Source organism: Oncorhynchus mykiss, chromosome 13 (genome assembly GCF_013265735.2).
Source record: "Oncorhynchus mykiss isolate Arlee chromosome 13, USDA_OmykA_1.1, whole genome shotgun sequence".
Classification (NCBI taxonomy): domain Eukaryota; kingdom Metazoa; phylum Chordata; class Actinopteri; order Salmoniformes; family Salmonidae; genus Oncorhynchus; species Oncorhynchus mykiss.
The window spans coordinates 26,527,347-26,548,485 of record NC_048577.1 but is presented as its reverse complement, the minus strand read 5'-3'; the positions used below and the strand labels follow the sequence as shown (position 1 = coordinate 26,548,485).

Genomic DNA, 21,139 nt, shown 5'->3' with positions numbered 1-21,139 from the left:
ATATAATGAACAGACTAGGTCTATACTGCTCCTACATGGTGTACCAATACATAATGTAGATGTATATAATGAACAGACTAGGTCTATACTGCTCCTACATGGTGTAACAATACATCATGTAGATGTATATAATGAACAGACTAGGTCTATACTGCTCCTACGTGGTTTAACAATACATCATGTAGATGTATATAATGAACAGACTAGGTCTATACTGCTCCTACATGGTGTAACAATACATAATGTAGATGTATATAATGAACAGACTAGGTCTATACTGCTCCTACATGGTGTAACAATACTACCGTGCAAAAGTTTGGGGTCACTTAGAAATGTCCTTGTTTTTGAAAGAAAATCATATTTTTTTTCATTTATCATTTATAAAAACCTGTTTTTGCTTTTTCATTATGGGGTATTGTGATGTCATTATGGGGTATTGTGATGTCATTATGGGGTATTGTGATGTCATTGTGGGGTATTGTCATGTCATTATTGGGTATTGTGTGTAGATTGATGAGGGGGAAAACATTATTTAATCCATGTCAGAATAAAGCTGTAACGAAACAAAATGTAGAAAAAGTGAAGGGGTCTGAATACTTTCCAAATGCACTGTATATATAGGGGCAGTACTCAGTGACATCACTTCATGAAACAGGAGGTACAAATATATAAATAGGTTCAAAATATCAACATTCAAAATATATGTCCAAGCTGGAAGTGGAAACGCCAGCCCAGCCACAATCCTAGAGGTTCACTGATGATCAACCTCCTCCTTCACATCTGACTCATGATGATCAACCTCCTCCTTCACATCTGACTCCTGATGATCAACCTCCTCCTTCACATCTGACTCCTGATGATCAACCTCCTTCTTCACTTCTGACTACTGATGATCAACCTCCTTCACATCTGTCTCCTGATGATCAACCTCCTCCTTCACATCTGACTCCAGTGATCAATCCAGAGCGTCTTCTTTTTTGGGGGAATCCCGATGGACGACGTCATCGAATAGGCCGTCATCACGACCACAAGTTAATTGTCATTCAGGTTATCAATGGGAAGAGCATCAGCAATATGTCCTGTTTGGTAACTTGTTTCATTTAATGGATTTAAATTGGCAGGTGCACAGGGAGAAACCCCATTAAAACACTTTTGGAAGTCTTTAACTGCATCAACGTCTGTGGCCTGTGATGTTGGGACAAATGATAGTCCCTTATTATAGAAGAGACAAAATTCACAAATTCTACAGCACAACGGCAGAGTCATGTCTTAAGTGTAAAACTAACAATGACTCAATAATCCTTCTGGGAATGTTATGACATCATAAGGTTATGGGAGGAGTTAGAATGTTGGCTGTCAGAAGTACAGTTATTCAATGTAAAATTACTTTTAATCCGTCTGTCTGTATATTTCAAAACATGGCATATGAGGATGCAGTGAGATACCCGATGGTTGGATGATACTTTTCTGATCAGTCATCTTAAATATTATAGTTAAAACCTGGAAATCAGCCAATCCTCTGTTGTTAACTCAATAGAATGGTAAAATGCTTTATTATCTAAAAGTTGAAAGTGAGTGGGCGACGGAGAGAAATAAAACGGTGCTGATGAGGGGCGCTGGAGACAGAGGTGTGTTCTAGTGGGTCTGGACAGGTGTGATGTAGTTAATGGAGATGGGGGTGTGTTCTAGTGGGTCTGGACAGGTGTGATGTAGTTAATGGAGATGGGGCTGTGTTCTAGTGGGTCTGTGCAGGTGTGATGTAGTTAATGGAGATGGGGCTGTGTTCTAGTGGGTCTGTGCAGGTGTGATGTAGTTAATGGAGATGGGGCTGTGTTCTAGTGGGTCTGGACAGGTGTGATGTAGTTAATGGGAATGGAGGTGTGTTCTCGTGGTTCTGGGCAGGTGTGATGAAGTTAATGGGGATAGAGGTGTGTTCAACGTTTGCAAGCTTGAGCTAGATATCGACCTAGTGTGACCTTCCTGGTCCCGTCTCTCAAGTCAGTGAGTCAACACAGGAAGGTGCAATGGATGGATAGTTCATTTATTTCCAAAGCTGCAATGATGGGACACACACAGTATGGATGGATGATCAGTAGTGACGGGATATAAATAGCACTCCCACAGCAATTCTACATAAATCTGCCCTATAATATACTGACAAAAAAACAGTTGAAATGTCTATCAAAGTTATTGTGATCGTATAGTGGATTTAACAATTCCTACTAATTCCTAATTTACTATAATAAAAACAAATACATTATTTCCATGTGTCTCATATTCACTACATCAGAATAACCTGTCATCCATTTTAGTATCAAAAATATATCAAATTAACCTGGAAATGTAATCAATGTCCCCCTCTGGTGGCGAAGAAGTATAATACACCTAAACTAACAAAACCGGGCTAATAAACCGCCTGGTGTTCATGTGTTTATAAAACACATACTTTATACATTTGTCATAAATTAGCTGCATTGATGAGAAACACAGTGTGGATAAACGATCAGTAGTCAACAGGGTAAAAATAGCACTCCTAAAGAAGATGCATTTTCCAGTTAGATACCAAGAGGGATCTTTAGCATAAAACCCACATGGAAAACTGAGATTTGGCAAATAACATATAAAGAGAGGCCAACTTGACACCAAATCAACAACAGTAATTACTAAACATAAAATTGCTAATGTATGATTTAAAACGTGGATTTTATGATGTAATGTCAATTTCATACATTTCTATCCCAGGACCACTAAATGTTCAAGTTCTCCATAAATCTGCTGTGGATTACCCAGAATCCCATACGAGCGGCGCAGCGGTCTAGGGCACTGCATCTCGGTGCTGGAGGCGTCACTACAGACCCTGGTTCAAATCCAGGCTGTATCATAACAGGCAGTGATTGGTGAGTATCATAGGGCGCCACACAACCGGACGCACAGGGTTTGGCCGGGGTAGGCAGTCATTGTAAATAAGAATTTGTGTTTAACTGACTTGCCTAGTTAAATAAAGGTTACATTTATATTAAATAAAAAATAGTGATTCATGACAAACCATTTTTCACAAATCCGCCAAGGCACCAACTTTGAGAATGGTTTAAAACAAAGGTTTCAAACCAATTCATGAATGTAATTGAATCTAGGTATGTCTTGCCTTTAATGTAAGGGCATGAACATTTTTTGAATATTATACAAGACTTATCAACAGCTCTAATAATTTGACCCCCACAGGAAATCTACACTGGCAATTCTAGAATATACTATATACAGTGGGGCAAAAAAGTATTTAGTCAGCCACCAATTGTTCTCCCACTTAAAAAGATGAGAGAGGCCTGTAATTTACACTTCAACTATGACAGACAAAATGAGAAAAAAAATCCAGAAAATCACATTGTAGGATTTTTAATGAATTTATTTGCAAATTATGGTGGAAAATAAGTATTTGGTCAATAACAAAAGTTTATCTCAATACTTTGTTATATACCCTTTGTTGGCAATGACAGAGGTCAAACATTTTCTGTAAGTCTTCACAAGGTTTTCACACACTGTTGCTGGTATTTTGGCCCATTCCTCCATGCAGATCTCCTCTAGAGCAGTGATGTTTTGGGGCTGTTGCTGGGCAACACGGACGTTCAACTCCCTCCAAAGATTTTCTATGGGGTTGAGATCCGAAGACTGGTTAGACCACTCCAGGACCTTGAAATGCTTCTTACGAAGCCACTCCTTCGTTGCCCGGGCGGTGTGTTTGGGATCATTGTCATGCTGAAAGACCCAGCCACGTTTTCATCTTCAATGCCCTTGCTGATGGAAGGAGGTTTTAACTCAAAATCTCACGATACATGGCCCCATTCATTCTTTCCTTTACACGGATCAGTCGTCCTGGTCCCTTTGCAGAAAAACAGCCCCAAAGCATGATGTTTCCACCCCCATGCGTCACAGTAGGTATGGTGTTCTTTGGATGCAACTCAGCATTCTTTGTCCTCCAAACACGATGAGTATAGTTTTTACCAAAAAGTTATATTTTGGTTTCATCTGACCATTTAACATTCTCCCAATCTTCTTCTGGATCATCCAAATGCTCTCTAGAAAACTTCAGACGGGCCTGGACATGTACTGGCTTAAGCAGGGGTATACATCTGGCACTGCAGAATTTGAGTCCCTGGCGGCTTAGTGTGTTACCGATGGTAGGCTTCGTTACTTTGGTCCCAGCTCTCTGCAGGTCATTCACTAGGTCCCCCCCGTGTGGTTCTGGGATTTTTGCTCACCGTTCTTGTGATCATTTTGACCCCACGGGGTGAGATCTTGCGTGGAGCCCCAGATCGAGGGAGATTATCAGTGGTCTTGTATGTCTTCCATTTCCTAATAATTGCTCCCACAATTGATTTCTTCAAACCAGGCTGCTTACCTATTGTAGATTCAGTCTTCCCAGCCTGGTGCAGGTCTACAATTTTGTTTCTGGTGTCCTTTGACAGATCTTTGGTCTTGGCCATAGTGGAGTTTGGAGTGTGACTGTTTGAGGTTGTGGACAGGTGTCTTTTATACTGATAACAAGTTCAAACAGGTGCCATTAATACAGGAACGAGTGGAGGACAGAGGAGCCTCTTAAAGAAGAAGTTACAGGACTGTGAGAGCCAGAAATCTTGCTTGTCTGTAGGTCACCAAATACTTATTTTCCACCATAATTTGCAAATAAATTCATTAAAAATCCTACAATGTGATTTTCTGGATTTTTTTTCTAATTTTGTCTGTCATAGTTGAAGTGTACCTATGATGAAAATTACAGGCCTCTCATCTTTTTAAGTGGGAGAACTTGCACAATTTGTGGCTGACAAAATACTTTTTTGCCCCACTGTAAACAACAACATAGACCTAGGAGTATTAATAATGTAATATTTCAGGTGAAACATGGAAACTAAAATGTCTTTGTCATGACATTTCATAACCTGATCACCAGATAATTTTGTGAATAATCCTATTCTGGCTATATTAGTGGCCTATTAGGCTATTCTGTAATGTGTTATCATTCTAAATGTCCTGAATAAAGGAAAATAGCTTTGTGTGTTGTACAATAGCCTATCCATCAAGGAACAGTTCTCTACACATTATGAGGAAAGTGTCTGTGTCCAAACAGACAAACAAGACGCTACTGTAAATCAAGCAGACAATAACACATTATAAACATACATTTGTTAGGGATGTTGGATCTAACGTGAAGCACGGCATAACTGTCTTTACCAGAGTAATGAATGAAGAAGCACATTGATTGTTGTTGCATCTCGTGCTGTTTGTCATTTGATAGGCATTCAAAAAATGATTTCCCGGGTCAGCTGATGATAGTTGAACACGTGACTAAACAGCTACAGTATTAAGAATGTGTAATTATTGAAGAACCGCATTAATGACAGAATTCATTTGGGTGTTGTCAATAAAGTTAAGGTGACTCTCGGTTAGAACCATTGGATTTAGCAAACTCTGAAATTATGTAGGATTTCTGTGCCCATGTAAACTGTTTTCCCAGCATAACATAAGGAGACACAAGATGTGTCAGTTTTGTCAATGTATTCATTGTCTTTCATTTGAAACACTCCTGTCAATGTTGAGTAAGGACGCACACCTGATTACGCATATAGGACTAGTCTACCTGTCCTGCGCGCAAATGTAGGCCTATAAATGTGCCTATTTGGGGATGTCTGATAGTATTTCTGATTGTCTTAACGCACCACCACTAATGAGTTGTGGAGCTTCTCAAAGAAAATGTCTCTTCACCTCTAACAGCATGTAAACAAAGTCTAATCAAAATCAATTGCAAATGAGAATAGTTCCTTAAAGTATTTGTAAAATATTTCCAGCTCTCGCCCTTTCGATAACCAAAGGGAAAAATGTAATGAGCTGATCCAGTGGAAATGTCATAAAATACCTGATTAGTTCTTATCCTTTGCACAAATAGCCGACAGTAGTGTCTGTCCCAAACTCACTGGCGCAGGAAACTGAGAGACCAGAATAATATATTTTTATCAGGATATTTTGTAAATGCAGAATGCAATGTTTTTTGTGTTGGCTTTATGTAGATGGTTATTAAAGTTACTTTTAAATTTGTATAATTTTCACTTAGAATGTAGATGAATCACAGACAATGATTTCGAGATACTATTATCAATTAAATGAAACTGTTCCAGTAAAATGAACATATGAAAATCATAACTGGCACCAGATCAGTAGAAATGGTCAGATAAATTTGCACTCCAAATGTAGGTTGCCGACTGCTTGTGTAGCCTATTACCAGCAACGTCAGAATTTATGAAGGCCAGCAGGAGGAGGTGGTTCAGGAAGAGTTCTCTCTCTTCTGGTTGGGCCACATTGATGTAATGGCATGAAAATAAATTGGCTGAATATTATACAATGACTTATCAACAGCTCTAACAATTTGAACCCCACAGGAAATCTACACTGGTAATTCTAGAATATACTATATAGCCTAGAAACCTGGTTAAACTATCATTATGACCTCATGGATGGCCAGTCCTTGTATTCATAGTGTAGTGAATTCTGGGGGTAGCCCTGAGCTGAACTCAAACCTGGGTCCAGCGACTGTCAAGCCAACACTGTATACACCAAAATGTCTGAACTTCTTGACGAGGTCCCTAGGTTTTGTGTTAAGGTTGATACAATAGCTTTCTCTATGAATTTGAGAGTAGTTACATTTCTCCTTCCCCAATCCCTCAGCTGTTTACCAAACCAAGTCTCTGGGGAGCCATTTTGTTTCTGTTTAAATCCTAGGTTGCCCTTTAAAAAAAAGCCACAACAATCAACCAATCTGCAGTTCAAACAATAACGATGTAATGATGGGTCTGGAGAAATGTAACTGCTCTCAAATCCATAGACAGACCTATGGATGCAAGGACTGACCATCCATGATATCAACATTATAGTTTTAACCATGTTGAGGCTATACAGTGTTGGTTTACATTGTTTTACCCTGTTTTTAGGATATAGGATACAGTGTTTGTTTTTGTCAACATTGCTATTGGACCAGGTCTCTCTTGGAAAAGAGATGTTGTCTCAAGGAGAAATAAAACTGTATAAATAAAGGTCCACTTCCGGCGCCGACAGAGATGGCCGCCTCGCTTCGCGTTCCTAGGAAACTATGCAGTTTTTAGTTTTTTTTACCTGTTATTTCTTACATTGGTACCCCAGGTCATCTTAGGTTTCATTACATACAGTCGAGAAGAACTACTGAACATAAGAGCAGCGTCAACTCACCATCAGTACGATCAAGAATATGACTTTCGCGAAGCGGATCCTGTGTTCTGCCTTTCACCCAGGACAACGGAATGGATCCCAGCCGGCGACCCAAAAAAACGACTTCGTAAAAGGGGGAAACGGAGCGGTCTTCTGGTCAGACTCCGGAGACGGGCACATTGTGCACCACTCCCTAGCATTCTTCTCGCCAATGTCCAGTCTCTTGACAACAAGGTTGATGAAATCCGATCAAGGGTAGCATTCCAGAGGGACATCAGAGACTGTAACGTTCTTTGCTTCACGGAAACATGGCTCACTGGAGAGACGCTATCGGAATCGGTGCAGCCAGCTGGTTTCTCCACGCATCGCGCAGACAGAAACAAACATCTTTCTGGTAAGAAGAGGGGCGGGGGCGTATGCTTCATGGTTAACGTGACGTGGTGTGATCATAACAACATACAGGTACTCAAGTCCTTCTGTTCGCCTGATTTAGAATTCCTCACAATCAAATGTCGACCGCATTATCTACCAAGGGAATTCTCTTCGATTATAATCACAGCCGTATATAGTCCCCCCCAAGCAGACACATCGATGGCTCTGAACGAACTTTATTTGACTCTTTGCAAACTGGAATCCATTTATCCGGAGGCTGCATTCATTGTAGCTGGGCATTTTAACAAGGCTAATCTGAAAACAAGACTCCCTACATTTTATCAGCATATCGATTGCGCAACCAGGGCTGGAAAAAGCTTGGATCACTGCTATTCTAACTTCCACGACGCATATAAGGCCCTGCCCCGCCCTCCTTTTGGAAAAGCTGACCACGACTCCATTTTGTTGATCCCTGCCTACAGACAGAAACTAAAACAAGAAGCTCCCGCGATGAGGTCTGTTCAACGCTGGTCCGACCAATCTGATTCCACACTCCAAGACTGCTTCCATCACGTGGACTGGGATATGTTTCGTATTGCGTCAGACAACAACATTGACGAATACGCTGATTCGGTGAGCGAGTTCATTAGAACGTGCGTTGAAGATGTCGTTCCCATAGCAACGATTAAAACATTCCCAAACCAGAAACCGTGGATTGATGGCAGCATTCGCGTGAAACTGAAAGCCCGAACCACTGCTTTTAATCAGGGCAAGGTGACCGGAAACATGACCGAATACAAACAGTGTAACTATTCCCTCCGCAAGGCAATCAAACAAGCTAAGCGTCAGTATAGAGACAAAGTAGAATCTCAATTCAACGGCTCAGACACAAGAGGTATGTGGCAGGGTCTACAGTCAATCACGGATTACTTTTTTGCCCGCTTTGAGGACAATACAGTGCCACTGACACGGCCCGCAACTAAAACATGCGGACTCTCCTTCACTGCAGCCGAAGTGAGGAAAACATTTAAACGTGTCAACCCTCGCAAGGCTGCAGGCCCAGACGGCATCCCCAGCCGCACCCTCAGAGCATGCGCAGACCAGCTGGCTGGTGTGTTTACGGACATATTCAATCAATCCCTATCCCAGTCTGTTGTTCCCACATGCTTCAAGAGGGCCACCATTGTTCCTGTTCCCAAGAAAGCTAAGGTAACTGAGCTAAACGAGCTAAACTGTAGCACTCACTTCCGTCATCATGAAGTGCTTTGAGAGACTAGTCAAGGACCATATCACCTCCACCCTACCTGACACCCTAGACCCACTCCAATTTGGTTACCGCCCAAATAGGTCCACAGACGATGCAATCTCAACCACACTGCACACTGCCCTAACCCATCTGGACAAGAGGAATACCTATGTGAGAATGCTGTTCATCGACTACAGCTCGGCATTTAACACCATAGTGCCCTCCAAGCTCGTCATCAAGCTCGAGACCCTGGGTCTCGACCCAGCCCTGTGCAACTGGGTACTGGACTTCCTGACGGGCCGCCCCCAGGTGGTGAGGGTAGGCAACAACATTTCCACCCCGCTGATCCTCAACACTGGGGCCCCACAAGGGTGCATTCTGAGCCCTCTCCTGTACTCCCTGTTCACCCACGACTGCGTGGCCACGCACGCCTCCAACTCAATCATCAAGTTTGCGGACGACACAACAGTGGTAGGCTTGATTACCAACAACGACGAGACGGCCTACAGGGAGGAGGTGAGGGCCCTCGGAGTGTGGTGTCAGGAAAATAACCTCACACTCAACGTCAACAAAACTAAGGAGATGATTGTGGACTTCAGGAAACAGCAGAGGGAACACCCCCCTATCCACATCGATGGAAAAGTAGTGGAGAGGGTAGTAGTTTTAAGTTCCTCGGCGTACACATCACAAACAAACTGAATTGGTCCACCCACACAACAGCATCGTGAAGAAGGCGCAGCAGCGCCTCTTCAACCTCAGGAGGCTGAAGAAATTTGGCTTGTCACCTAAAGCACTCACAAACTTCTACAGATGCACAATCGAGAGCATCCTGTCGGGCTGTATCACCGCCTGGTACGGCAACTGCTCCGCCCACAATCGTAAGGCTCTCCAGAGGGTAGTAAGGTCTGCACAACGCATCACCGGGGGCAAACTACCTGCCCTCCAGGACACCTACACCACCCGATGTCACAGGAAGGCCATAACGATCATCAAGGACAACAACCACCCGAGCCACTGCCTGTTCACCCCGCTATCATCCAGAAGGCGAGGTCAGTACAGGTGCATCAAAGCTGGGACCGAGAGACTGAAAAACAGCTTCCATCTCAAGGCCATCAGACTGTTAAACAGCCACCACTAACATTGAGTGGCTGCTGCCAACACACTGACTCAACTCCAGCAACTTTAATAATGGGAATTGATGGGAAATTATGTAAAATATATCACTAGTCACTTTAAACAATGCTACCTAATATAATGTTACATACCCTACATTATTCATCTCATATGTATATGCATATACTGTACTCTATATCATCTACTGCATCTTTATGTAATACATGTATCACTAGCCACTTTAACTATGCCACTTTGTTTACATACTCATCTCATATGTATATACTGCACTCAATACCATCTACTGTATCTTGCCTATGCCGCTCTGTACCATCACTCATTCATATATCTTTATGTACATATTCTTTATCCCCTTACACTTGTGTCTATAAGGTAGTAGTTTTGGAATTGTTAGCTAGATTACTCGTTGGTTATTACTGCATTGTCGGAACTAGAAGCACAAGCATTTCGCTACACTCGCATTAACATCTGCTAACCATGTGTATGTGACAATTAAAATTTGATTTGATTTGGTAAAATAAAATATAAAAAAAAAAAAAAGTTTATTTGGGGTTCTGATGGGGTACAACAGTTGAACTAAGCGGCATGTGTTATATTCTTCAAGAATCAATGGCTATAAATAAATAATTTAAGAGTCAAAATATGGATGTAGCAATTGCAGATTTCCCCTTTAACACCAAACATCAGTTCAACAACTGCAGAGTTTGTGCCTCTGTATTTAAGACAGTACTTACTAGTGTTAATCAGGGCCCGGTTTCTCGAAACCATCTTATGGCTAAGTTCATCATTAGAACTATTGGATGCGTTTGGGAAACTGGGCCCAGATATCCAGTTTCCTCCTCTTCTTCCTCCTCCTTTTTCGATGTGATAGTCATCTCCTCCTCCTCCTCTTTCACGTCAAAAACTGCATCCTCCTCTTTCTCTTCCTCTTTTTTAACTGTAACATCCTCCTCTTTCACTCTGAACGCGTCTTCCTCTTCTTTCACTGAAAATTCTTTCTCTTCTTCTTTCACTGTAACATCCTCCTCTTCCTTCTCCTCTTTCACAACAATCTTCATCCCCAGAGCTTCTTTATCCGTCCAGCAGACCTCTTCTTCAGCAGGAGAGTAGCTTCGTGACCTCATGGTCGTGGATGTTAGCTATGCTAACTTAACCAGCCCGCTAGCTGACTAATAACAACACCGTAGATATGCAATTAAATCGGTTAACTAACTAGACGACAGAAGTGGGTTTAAAACACAGTGGCTAATAAACACTAAAGCGTCTAAAGAGCTTTATTGGTTCGGCTATTTTGTCTAGCAAGCTACCGAGGTTGCTGACTTACTGTTGCCGTCCACTACATTATACGTCACACCAGCAGCATAACCTTAAATTCCCAGACCGCCCTCTGCTGACTAGAGTGGGTAACGCAGTTGAGTTAAATGTTTATTTTGTTTTCAGACAAGTTAAAGTGCAGGAAGCATGAGTTTTTACTCACCAGTGTAACAACATAGTGTGGTTAGACTTTGTAACTTGTAGTCACGATATGGTTACCTATGAGTACAAACAGTTATGTTTTTGCGTTGTTACATATTTCTTAATTTATTTCTTCTAAGCTACCCACAATGCACTATTTCTCAACGTCATATCGATGATCAACTCTGTGCTACAGAGTTTGTATGCTAGCTCGGTAGCTAGCTCAAGGAGGATAGGTTGACTTCCAGTTTTTAAGTACAGTATTTAAGATGATTGAAGAGAAAACCATCGGGGAGCTCACTGCACCCCCATATGCCACGGCTTGAAATATGCAGACAGACGGATTAAAAGTAAATTTACATTGTACTCCTTCTGACAGCCAACTTTCTAACTCCGCCCATAACTTTATGACGTCATAACATTCCCAGAAGGATTATTGAGTCATTGTTAGTTTTACACTTAAGACATGACTCTGCCGTGGTGCTGTAGTAGTGCTGTAGAATTTGGTCTCTTGTATAATAAGGGACTATCATTTGCCCAACATCACAGGCCACAGACTTTGATACAGTTAAAGACTTCCAAAAGTGTTTTAATGGGGGTTCTCCCTGTGCACCTGCCAATTTAAATCCATTAAACGAGATAAGTTACCAGACAGGACATATTGCTGATGCTCTTCCTATTGATAACCTGAATGACAAATAACTTGTGGGCGGTGGTCGTGATGACATCCTATTGGATGACGTCGTCCATCGGGATTCCCCAAAAAAGAAGACCCTCTGGATTGATTACTGGAGTCAGATATGAAGGAGGTTGATCATCAAGAGTCAGATGTGAAGGAGGAGGTTGATCATCAGGAGTCAGATGTGAAGGAGGAGGTTGATCATCAGGAGTCAGATGTGTAGGAGAAGGTTGATCATCAGTGAACCTCTAGGATTGTTGTGGCTGGGCTGGCGTTTCCACTTCCAGCTTGGTCTTATATTTTGGAAAGTATTCAGACCCGTTCACTTTTTTTGAGAAACAGACAAGTCCTCAACTGGCAGCTTCATGAAATAGTACCCTCAAAACACCAGTCTCAACGTCACAGTGAAGAGGCGACTCCGGGATGCTGGCCATCTAGGCAGAGTTCCTCTGCCCAGTGTTTGTTATTTTGTTTGTTATTTTGCCCATCTTAAACTTTTCTCTTTACTGGCCAGTCTGAGATATGGCTTTTTCCTTGCATCTCTGCCAGTCATCCTGACATGACAATGTCACCAGCCATACTGCTCGTTCTGTGCCTGATTTCCTGCAAGACAGGAATGTCAGTGTTCTGCCATGGCCAGCGAAGGGCCCGGATCTCAATCCCATTGAGCACGTCTGGGACCTTTTGGATTGGAGGGTGAGGGCTAGGGCCATTCCCCCCAGAAATGTCTGGGAACTTGCAGGTGCCTTGGTGGAAGAGTGGGGTAACATCTCACAGCAAGAACTGGCAAATCTGGTGCAATCCATGAGGAGGAGATGCGCTGCAGTACTTAATGCAGCTGGTGGCCACACCAGATACTTACTGACTGTTACTTTTGATTTTGACCCCCTCTTTGTTCAGGGACATATTATTCCATTTCTGTTCTGTCACATGTCTGAGGATCTTGTTCAGTTTGTATCAGTTGTTGAATCTTATGTTCAAACAAATATTTACACATGTTAAGTTTGCTGAAAATAAATGCAGTTGATAGTGAGAGGATGTTTCTTTTTTTGCTGAGTTTATGTCCTATCATTTTGTTGGACAAGTTTGCTTACTACCAAAAGCAAACAACTTCCATTTCACATAATAATCAACTACAATATAAACATGGTGTCTACTGGCTGTCAACAATTAAAAACAAGAAAAAAAACATTTTTTCCCCCACAAGCTTCTAGAACTCTCGTCTTCCAAAAAACGCACTAGCTTCTAGAACTCTCGTTTTCCAAAAACTCACTAGCTTCTAGAACTCGTCTCCCTAAAACTCACTAGCTTCTAGAACTCTCGTCTTCCTAAAACTCACTAGCTTCTAGAACTCTCGTTTTCCTAAAACTCACTAGCTTCTAGAACTCACTAGCTTCTAGAACTCTCGTCTTCCTAAAACTCACTAGCTTCTAGAACTCTCGTCTTCCTAAAACTCACTAGCTTCTAGAACTCTTGTCTTCCTACAACTCACTAGCTTATAGAACTCTCGTCCCCTTAGAACGAGTCCAAACAAAACTCATCTCCAAAACAGAAAAACGTGTTAAAATAAAATAAAAACGTGGCAAAACACAAATCTTTTTGACTGCCAACCCTTGAGACAATCAGCAATCAAGTTGTCCTTACCAAGGACATGTCTGACTTCAAGAGGAAACATATTATTCTTTTCAATTACATTTTGCTAGGTGGGATTGCCCCAATGTCAAAACACAGTTTTAACGTGTCCAAATCAATAACCAATATATTGAAAACCTAAACATAAAATGTACAGTTCACACAAACATCTGCCACAATAACCATATTACTTGTGGACCTTATAAACTGCACAAGCACCAAAAACGCTGTTGTTTTGACAAGTAGCAATACATCACTAATATCGATTAGGGGGGAAATCAGTTCTACATGCTGTTGAAACGAACACAACAACAAAAAAACACATGGAAATGGGAGATATATTTTACCTCACTAGTTAGAGGACAACCTGCAGAAGACAGTCAGCTACATTTTGGGGTGATGCATTTAAATGTAGGGGTCGCTAAACAAAGGAACACAACACTTATTTGTCATCACTCATCGATATCATGTTGAAATCAATTGTGCTGAGAGGAGGGAGATGAGGTTGCACATCCTATTAAAACTAACAACTCAAAAACTACACGAAATCTGGGAATAATGTGTACATCACTGGTTAGAGGACAATTTGTAGAAAACAGCTAGCTACATCTTGATTCCAGTGGGTCGCCAACGCGATAAGTGTAACAAGTCTTGTTTGTCACTTTTTGTAAATTAAAAAAAAAAAAGTTGAAATCCACTGTGTTAAATCTCCTGTTAAATATGTTAAAACACACACAGATGAGAGTTCTAAGAACCCACAATTATGATGCAATAAATTATAGCATCATCTTGTCATTTCAGTTCTGACCATGTATTTTCTGATGTGTAATCAGATTTCTTTTATCAGAGTATCTCTTCCCACACTGACTACAGTTAAAAGGTTTCTCTCCTGTGTGTGTTCTCTGGTGTACAGCCAGATGACTAGATGTAGTAAAACTCTTCCCGCATTGAGCACAGCTATAAGATTTCTCTCCTGTATGTGTTCTCTGGTGTACAGTCAGATGGCTAGATGTAGTAAAACTCTTCTCGCATTGATCACAGCTATAAGGTTTCTCTCCTGTGTGTGTTCTCTGGTGTACAGTCAGATGGCTAGATGTAGTAAAACTCTTCCCACATAGATCACAGCTATATGATTTCTCTCCTGTGTGGATTCTCTGATGAATTTTAATGCCTGCTGAGGAGGTGAATCTCTTCCCACAGTCAGAGCAGCGGTGAGATTTCTTCCCTGTGGGTCTCCTCTGGTGTTTCTTGAGGTGTTTTGATGTGGAGAGACTATTCTCTGCCTTGTCAGCATCATGATGTTGTTGACGCTCCCCAGAGGATCCACGATAGTCCAGTCTCTCTCCTGTGCGAACAACAAAGTCAGACAGATGGTTAAAGGCCCACAACAACAGAAATCCACTGCAAATCCACGATGGTGTACAACAACTGAAGTCTTTAATGAAAATTATTTGACAATTGTTTTAAGACAGTCAAGTGAGCAACAATAGTCACATTTTGTCTTGTTTTCACATTAGTAGTAACATCGATGAGTGTTCTAGCGATGTACGCTAGAAGAAAGTTATGAAAGTTTCTGAAACCCTAAGCGGTGTGCTTGCGGTGTTTGCTGTGTTTGCTAAAATTGCGGCACGAGGGCGATGTACACTCAATTTGGTTGCAGAAACCCTCCCTGCTAATGAGAAAACCAATTGTTATGGATGTAGTATATCTGCCTGGAGCAAAAATGGTGAGTAAAGATTTTTCATTTTCACTTTGTATTCTGAATATTAGCAGCATCAGTGCTAGATCAGGAGTGCTACTCAAGGAAACTCACATTAAGCTCTGTGTCTATTCACTAATTCACCAATGAGTGCATGTCACACTATTTTTGGATTATAATTGTAAGGCTCGATTGAATGTCCTGCTTAATAAAATGTGTTTTATTGTTGCAAATCAACTGATTTATACTTTAAAAAATACTTCAACCAGTAAAATGTTCTTTGGCTAGCTTTGCCATCAGCCTGACAATGAGGGTTTGTACACTAAGTGTTTAAGAAATTGGCCCATAACTTTACCTAGCAATAACATAGACTAGAGGTCGACTGATTATGATTTTTCAACGCCCATACCCATACCGATTATTGGAGGGCCAAAAAAGCCGATACCGATTAATCAGGCATTTTTTTATATTTATTATTTATTTGTACTAACAAATACTGAATGAATACTTATTTTAACTTAATATAATACATCAATAAAATCAATTTAGCCTAAAATAAATAATGAAACGTGTTCAATTTGGTTTAAATAATGCAAAAACAAAGTGTTGGAGAAGAAAGTAAAAGTGCAATATGTGCTATGTAAGAAAGCTAACGTTTAAGTTCCTTGCTCAGAACATATGAAAGCTGGTGGTTCCTTTTAACATGAGTCTTCAATATTCCTAGGTAAGAAGTTTTAGTTTGTAGTTATTATAGGAATTATGTGACTATTTCCCTCTATACCATTTGTATTTCATTAATCTTTGACTATTGGATGTTCTTATAGTTCTATAACAGTATAGCTTCCGTCCCGTTCCTCGCTCCTCCCTGGGCTCAAACCAGGAACACAATGACAACAGCCACCCTCGAAGCAGCTTTACCCATGCAGCGCAAGGGGAACAACCACTCCAAGGCTCAGAGCGAGTGACGTTTGAAACGCTATTAGCACGCGCTAACTAGCTAGCCATTTCACATCGGTTACACCAGCCTCATCTCGGGAGTTGATAGACTTGAAGTCTGGCAAAACACCAGACTTAAAGTCTATGGCAAAACGCCCGAAAGTGCTGCATGAATGAATGTTTATGCGCCTGCTTCTGCCTACCACCGCTCAGTCAGATTATATGCAACGCAGGACACGCTAGATAAACTAGTAATATCATCAACCATTGGTAGTTATAACTAGTGATTATGATTGATTGATTGTTTTATATAAGATATATGATTGTTTAAAATAATTTTTTTAACCTTTATTTAACTAGGCAAGTCAGTTAAGAACAAATTCTTAACTGTCGTTAACTGTCGTTCTGCCCCTGAACGAGGCAGTTAACCCACCTTTCCTAGGGCGTCATTGAAAATAAGAATGTGTTCTTAACTGACTTGCCTAGTTAAATAAAGATTAAATAAAGGTGTAAAATATATATATAATATATAAATCGGTGTCCAAAAATACCCTAATTAATCGGCCATTCAGATTAATCGGTCGACCTCTAACATAGACCTACTGTAGGACCCATAACTTCACCTAACAACAACATAGACCTAGGACTATAAATAATTTCATATTTCAGGTGATACATGGAAACTAAAATGTCTTTGTCATGACATTTCATAACCAGATAATTTTGTGAATAATCCCACTAGGCTACTCTGTAATGTGTTGTCATTCTAAATGTCCTGAATAAAGGAAAATAGCTGTGTGTGTTGTACAATAGCCTATCCATCAAGGAACAGTGCTCTACACATTATGAGCTAAGTATCTCTGTGTCCAAACAGACAAACGAGACCCGACTGTAAATCAAGCAGACAATAACACATTATAAACACCAATTTGTTAGGGATGTTGGATCCAACACGGAGCACGGCATAACTGTCTTTACCAGAGTAATGGATGAAGAAGCACTTTGGTTGTTGTTGCATGTCGTGATGTCAGAAAATTATTTACTGGATCAGCTGATGATAGTTGAACATGTGACTGTAACTAAACAGCAACAGTATTAAGAATGATGTGTAATTATTGAAGAACCGCGTTAATGACAGTATTGATTTGGGTGTTGTCACTGGGGCCTAGCGGTTAGAGCGTTGGACTAGTAACCGGAAGGTTGCAAGTTCAAATCCCCGAGCTGACAAGGTACAAATCTGTCATTCTGCCCCTGAACAGGCAGTTAAACTGTTCCTAGGCCGTCATTGAAAATAAGAATTTGTTCTTAACTGATTTGCCTAGTTAAATAAAGGTAAAATTTAATAATTTCTGTGCCCATGAATACTGTTTTCCCAGGGTAATATAATGTCAACTAAAACTAAATGTTACGTAGGTAGAGTGCATTTCAGAGATCTGAATCCAAAAAATGTACTAACAGGACAATAACCTAAACCACAAGGAGGACACTGGAGGAGTTTACCAAGATGACGTTGAATGTTCCTGGGTGGCCTAGTTACAGGTTGGACTTAAATCATATTGAAAGTCTCTGGTAAGACTTGAAAATGGCTTTCTAGATCAAAAACCGACTTGACAGAACAGGAAGGATTTTAAAAAGAATAATGAATTTCACATGAAGATCAGTCGCCTATTGGATGACATCACGACTTCCCATCAAGCCAACTCCTTGAATACCTTACTATGACAACACTCACTCCTTATAGTTTCCAGTTGTCTAAAAAAACACTATTTTGCTCAAAACATTTATTTGTTTCCCTTTAGTGTGTTTATACTTTACTGTATTTATATATCACTTTTCAACAGGAAAAGTTAAAAATCACTGGAGGACGTCATGAACAATTAAGACAGTACAAAAACATATTCAAGTGTAGAATGCCCTTTTAAAAATCACACATTAGTTCAACAACTGCAGAGTTTGTGCCCCTGTTTTATAAGATAGTACTCACTGTATTTACTGGTGTTAATCAGTTCTCCAGTCTTCTCTTCTTCGTCCTCCTCTAATGTGACTGTAATCTCCCCCTCTTCATCCTTCATTAAAAAAACGTCTTCATCTTCTTTCTCTGTCACAGTAACCTCCTTCTCTCCAAAACCTACCTCCTTCTCTCCAAAACCTGCATCCTCCTCTTTCTCCTCTTCTTTTACTGTAAAATCCTCCTCCTCTTTCACTCTGAACGCGTCTTCCTCGTCCTTCAATGAAACGTCTTCCTCCTCCTCTTTCACAGTAACAGCCCCACCCTCTACTTGTTCTTGTATTGGAACAGCCTCCTCTTTGACGAGAGCTTCCTTCTCCGTCCAGCAGACCTCTTCTTTATCAGGAGGAGAGTAGCTTAGTGTACTCATGGTCGGGGATAACAGCTAGTTAGCATTAGCGACTAGACTAGTGCTAATTTAACCAGCCAGCTAATTGACTTACAACGTAAATATGAAATTAAATGAGGTAGCTAGTTGTTTACACGTAAGTATTTTAAATCATAGTGGCAAATAAACCAGTAAATTGTCTAAAGAGCTTGAATGTTCCGACTTTGTTGTCTGGCGAGCTACCGAGGTGGCTGCAGTTGTTGAAGAAGCGTTCCGTCCACTAGATTATACGTCACAGTAGAAACATCGCCTGAAAGACACATCTCGCCATCTGCTGTCTGGAGGGAGGAAACGCAGTTGAGGAGGGAAAACTTTTTTTCTTCTTCATTGAATTATATTATAAAGCAGTTTAGATAAAAGTTTTTTTCCTCTCCATTAAATAAGAATATTACATCAACACGTACAAAGAGCAACAAATGTTGTTTGATTAGTTCAGATTTTTTATGAGATTTAAAACAAAACTCTAAATCAACTCCACATCTATATTTCTGATTTAGTCAAGTTTTCAAAATAAGCACCTAGTTATTGATACCCTTGATAAAGATTAGCAAAAATTACTCCATGAAATAAATAACTAAACTTTACCCACTACCAGGATATTTTAGCCCAAAAACCTGGTTAACTCTCTGCTAGGAGGCTGAAACTTGGCCATAAGTGGATCTTCCAGCAAGACACATTCACACCCACAAAGAGATGGTTAATTGGGCACAAAATCAACATTTTCAATGGCAATCTCAGTCGTCGGACTTGAACTCCATTGAAAACCTGTGGTTTGAATTGAACAGGGCAGTCCATAAGCGCAGACTAAATAAATCAAAGGCCTGGAGATATTCTGTATGGAGGAACGGTCTAAGATCCCACCCAATGTGTTCTCTAATCTCATAAAACATTTTAATGTCATTATATTTTTCAGTTGTATCAGTATACAATCATATAATTTCCCTTTTATTGATGGTGTAACAATACAACATGTAGATGTATATAATGAACAGACTAGGTCTATACTGCTCCTACATGGTGTAACAATACATCATGTAGATGTATATAATGAACAGACATCATGTAGATGTACACAAAAGTTTGGGGTCACTTAGAAATGTCCTTGTTGTTGAAAGAAAATCACATTTTTTCATTGATCATTTATAAAAACCTGTTTTTGCTTTGTCATTATGGGGTATTGTGATGTCATTATTGGGTATTGTGTGTAGATTCATAAGGGGGGGAGGGGGGGGTGGATGATTTAATCAATTTTAGAATAAGGCTGTAACACAACAAAATGTAGAAAAAGTGAAGGGGTCTGAAAACTTCCGAATGCACTGAATATATAGGGGCAGTACTTTGTGACATCACTTCATGAAACAAGAGGTACAAATATATAACATAGGTTCACAATATCAACATAAAATGTATCAAAATATATGACCCAGCTGGAAGTGGAAACGCCAGCCAAGCCACAATCCTAGAGGTTCACTGATGATCAACCTCCTCCTTCACATCTGACTCCTGATGATCAACCTCCTCCTTCACATCTGACTCCTGATGATCAACCTCCTCCTTCACATCTGACTCCTGATGATCAACCTCCTCCTTCACATCTGACTCCTGATGATCAACCTCCTCCTTCACATCTGACTACTGATGATCAACCTCCTCCTTCACATCTGACACCTGATGATCAACCTCCTCCTTCACATCTGACACCTGATGATCAACCTCCTCCTTCACATCTGACTCCTGATGATCAACCTCTTCCTTCACATCTGACTCCTGATGATCAATCTCCTCCTTCACATCTGACTCCTGATGATCAACCTCCTCCTTCACATCTGACTCCAGTGATCAATCCAGAGCGTCTTCTTTCTTGGGGAATCCCGATGGATGACGTCATCGAATAGGACGTCATCACCACCACCGCACACAAGATAATTGTCATTCAGGTTATCAATAGGAAGAGCATCAGCAATATGTCATGTCTGGTAACTTGTCTCGTTCAATGGATTTAAATTGGCAGTCGATCTCAAACTGAGGAAACACTTTTGGAAGTCTTTAACTGCATCAAAGTCTGTGGCCTGTGATGTTGGGACAAATGATAGTCCCTTATTATACAAGATACAACATTCACAAATTCTACAGCACAACGGCAGAGTCGTGTCTTAAGTGTAAAACTAACAATGTCTCAAAAATGTTTCTGGGACTATTATGACGTTAGAAAGTTATGGGAGGAGTTAGAAAGTTGGCTGTCAGAAGTACAGTTATACAATGTTAAATTACTTTTAATCTCAACCAATCCTCTGTTGTTAACACAATAGAATGGTAAAATGCTTTGTTATCTAAAAGTTGAAAGTGAGTGGGCGACGGAG

The 21,139-nt window shown here is 40.6% G+C and overlaps 1 protein-coding gene across 1 annotated transcript; it reads right to left on the bottom strand.

Moving 5' to 3' along the window:
* Positions 1-13,465: 13,465 nt before the first annotated feature.
* Positions 13,466-18,992, bottom strand: LOC118936356 (zinc finger protein 572-like). Its single transcript, XM_036942411.1, has 2 exons — positions 18,368-18,992; positions 13,466-15,093 (listed from the first exon to the last, which is right to left on the bottom strand). The coding sequence occupies exons 1-2, from the start codon at positions 18,759-18,761 to the stop codon at positions 14,546-14,548; spliced, it is 942 nt and encodes a 313-aa protein (XP_036798306.1). The 5' UTR covers positions 18,762-18,992; the 3' UTR covers positions 13,466-14,545.
* Between the last annotated feature and the right edge of the window lie 2,147 nt (positions 18,993-21,139).

What these genes read in the sequence shown, in the direction of transcription:
- LOC118936356 (XM_036942411.1), bottom strand. Translation starts at nt 18,761, where the DNA reads ATGAGTACACTAAGCTACTCTCCTCCTGATAAAGAAGAGGTCTGCTGG. An exon ending in GATTAACACCAGTAAATACA is followed by an intron (nt 15,094 to 18,367) that starts GTGAGTACTATC and finishes TTGTTCGCACAG; the next exon opens with GAGAGAGACTGGACTATCGT.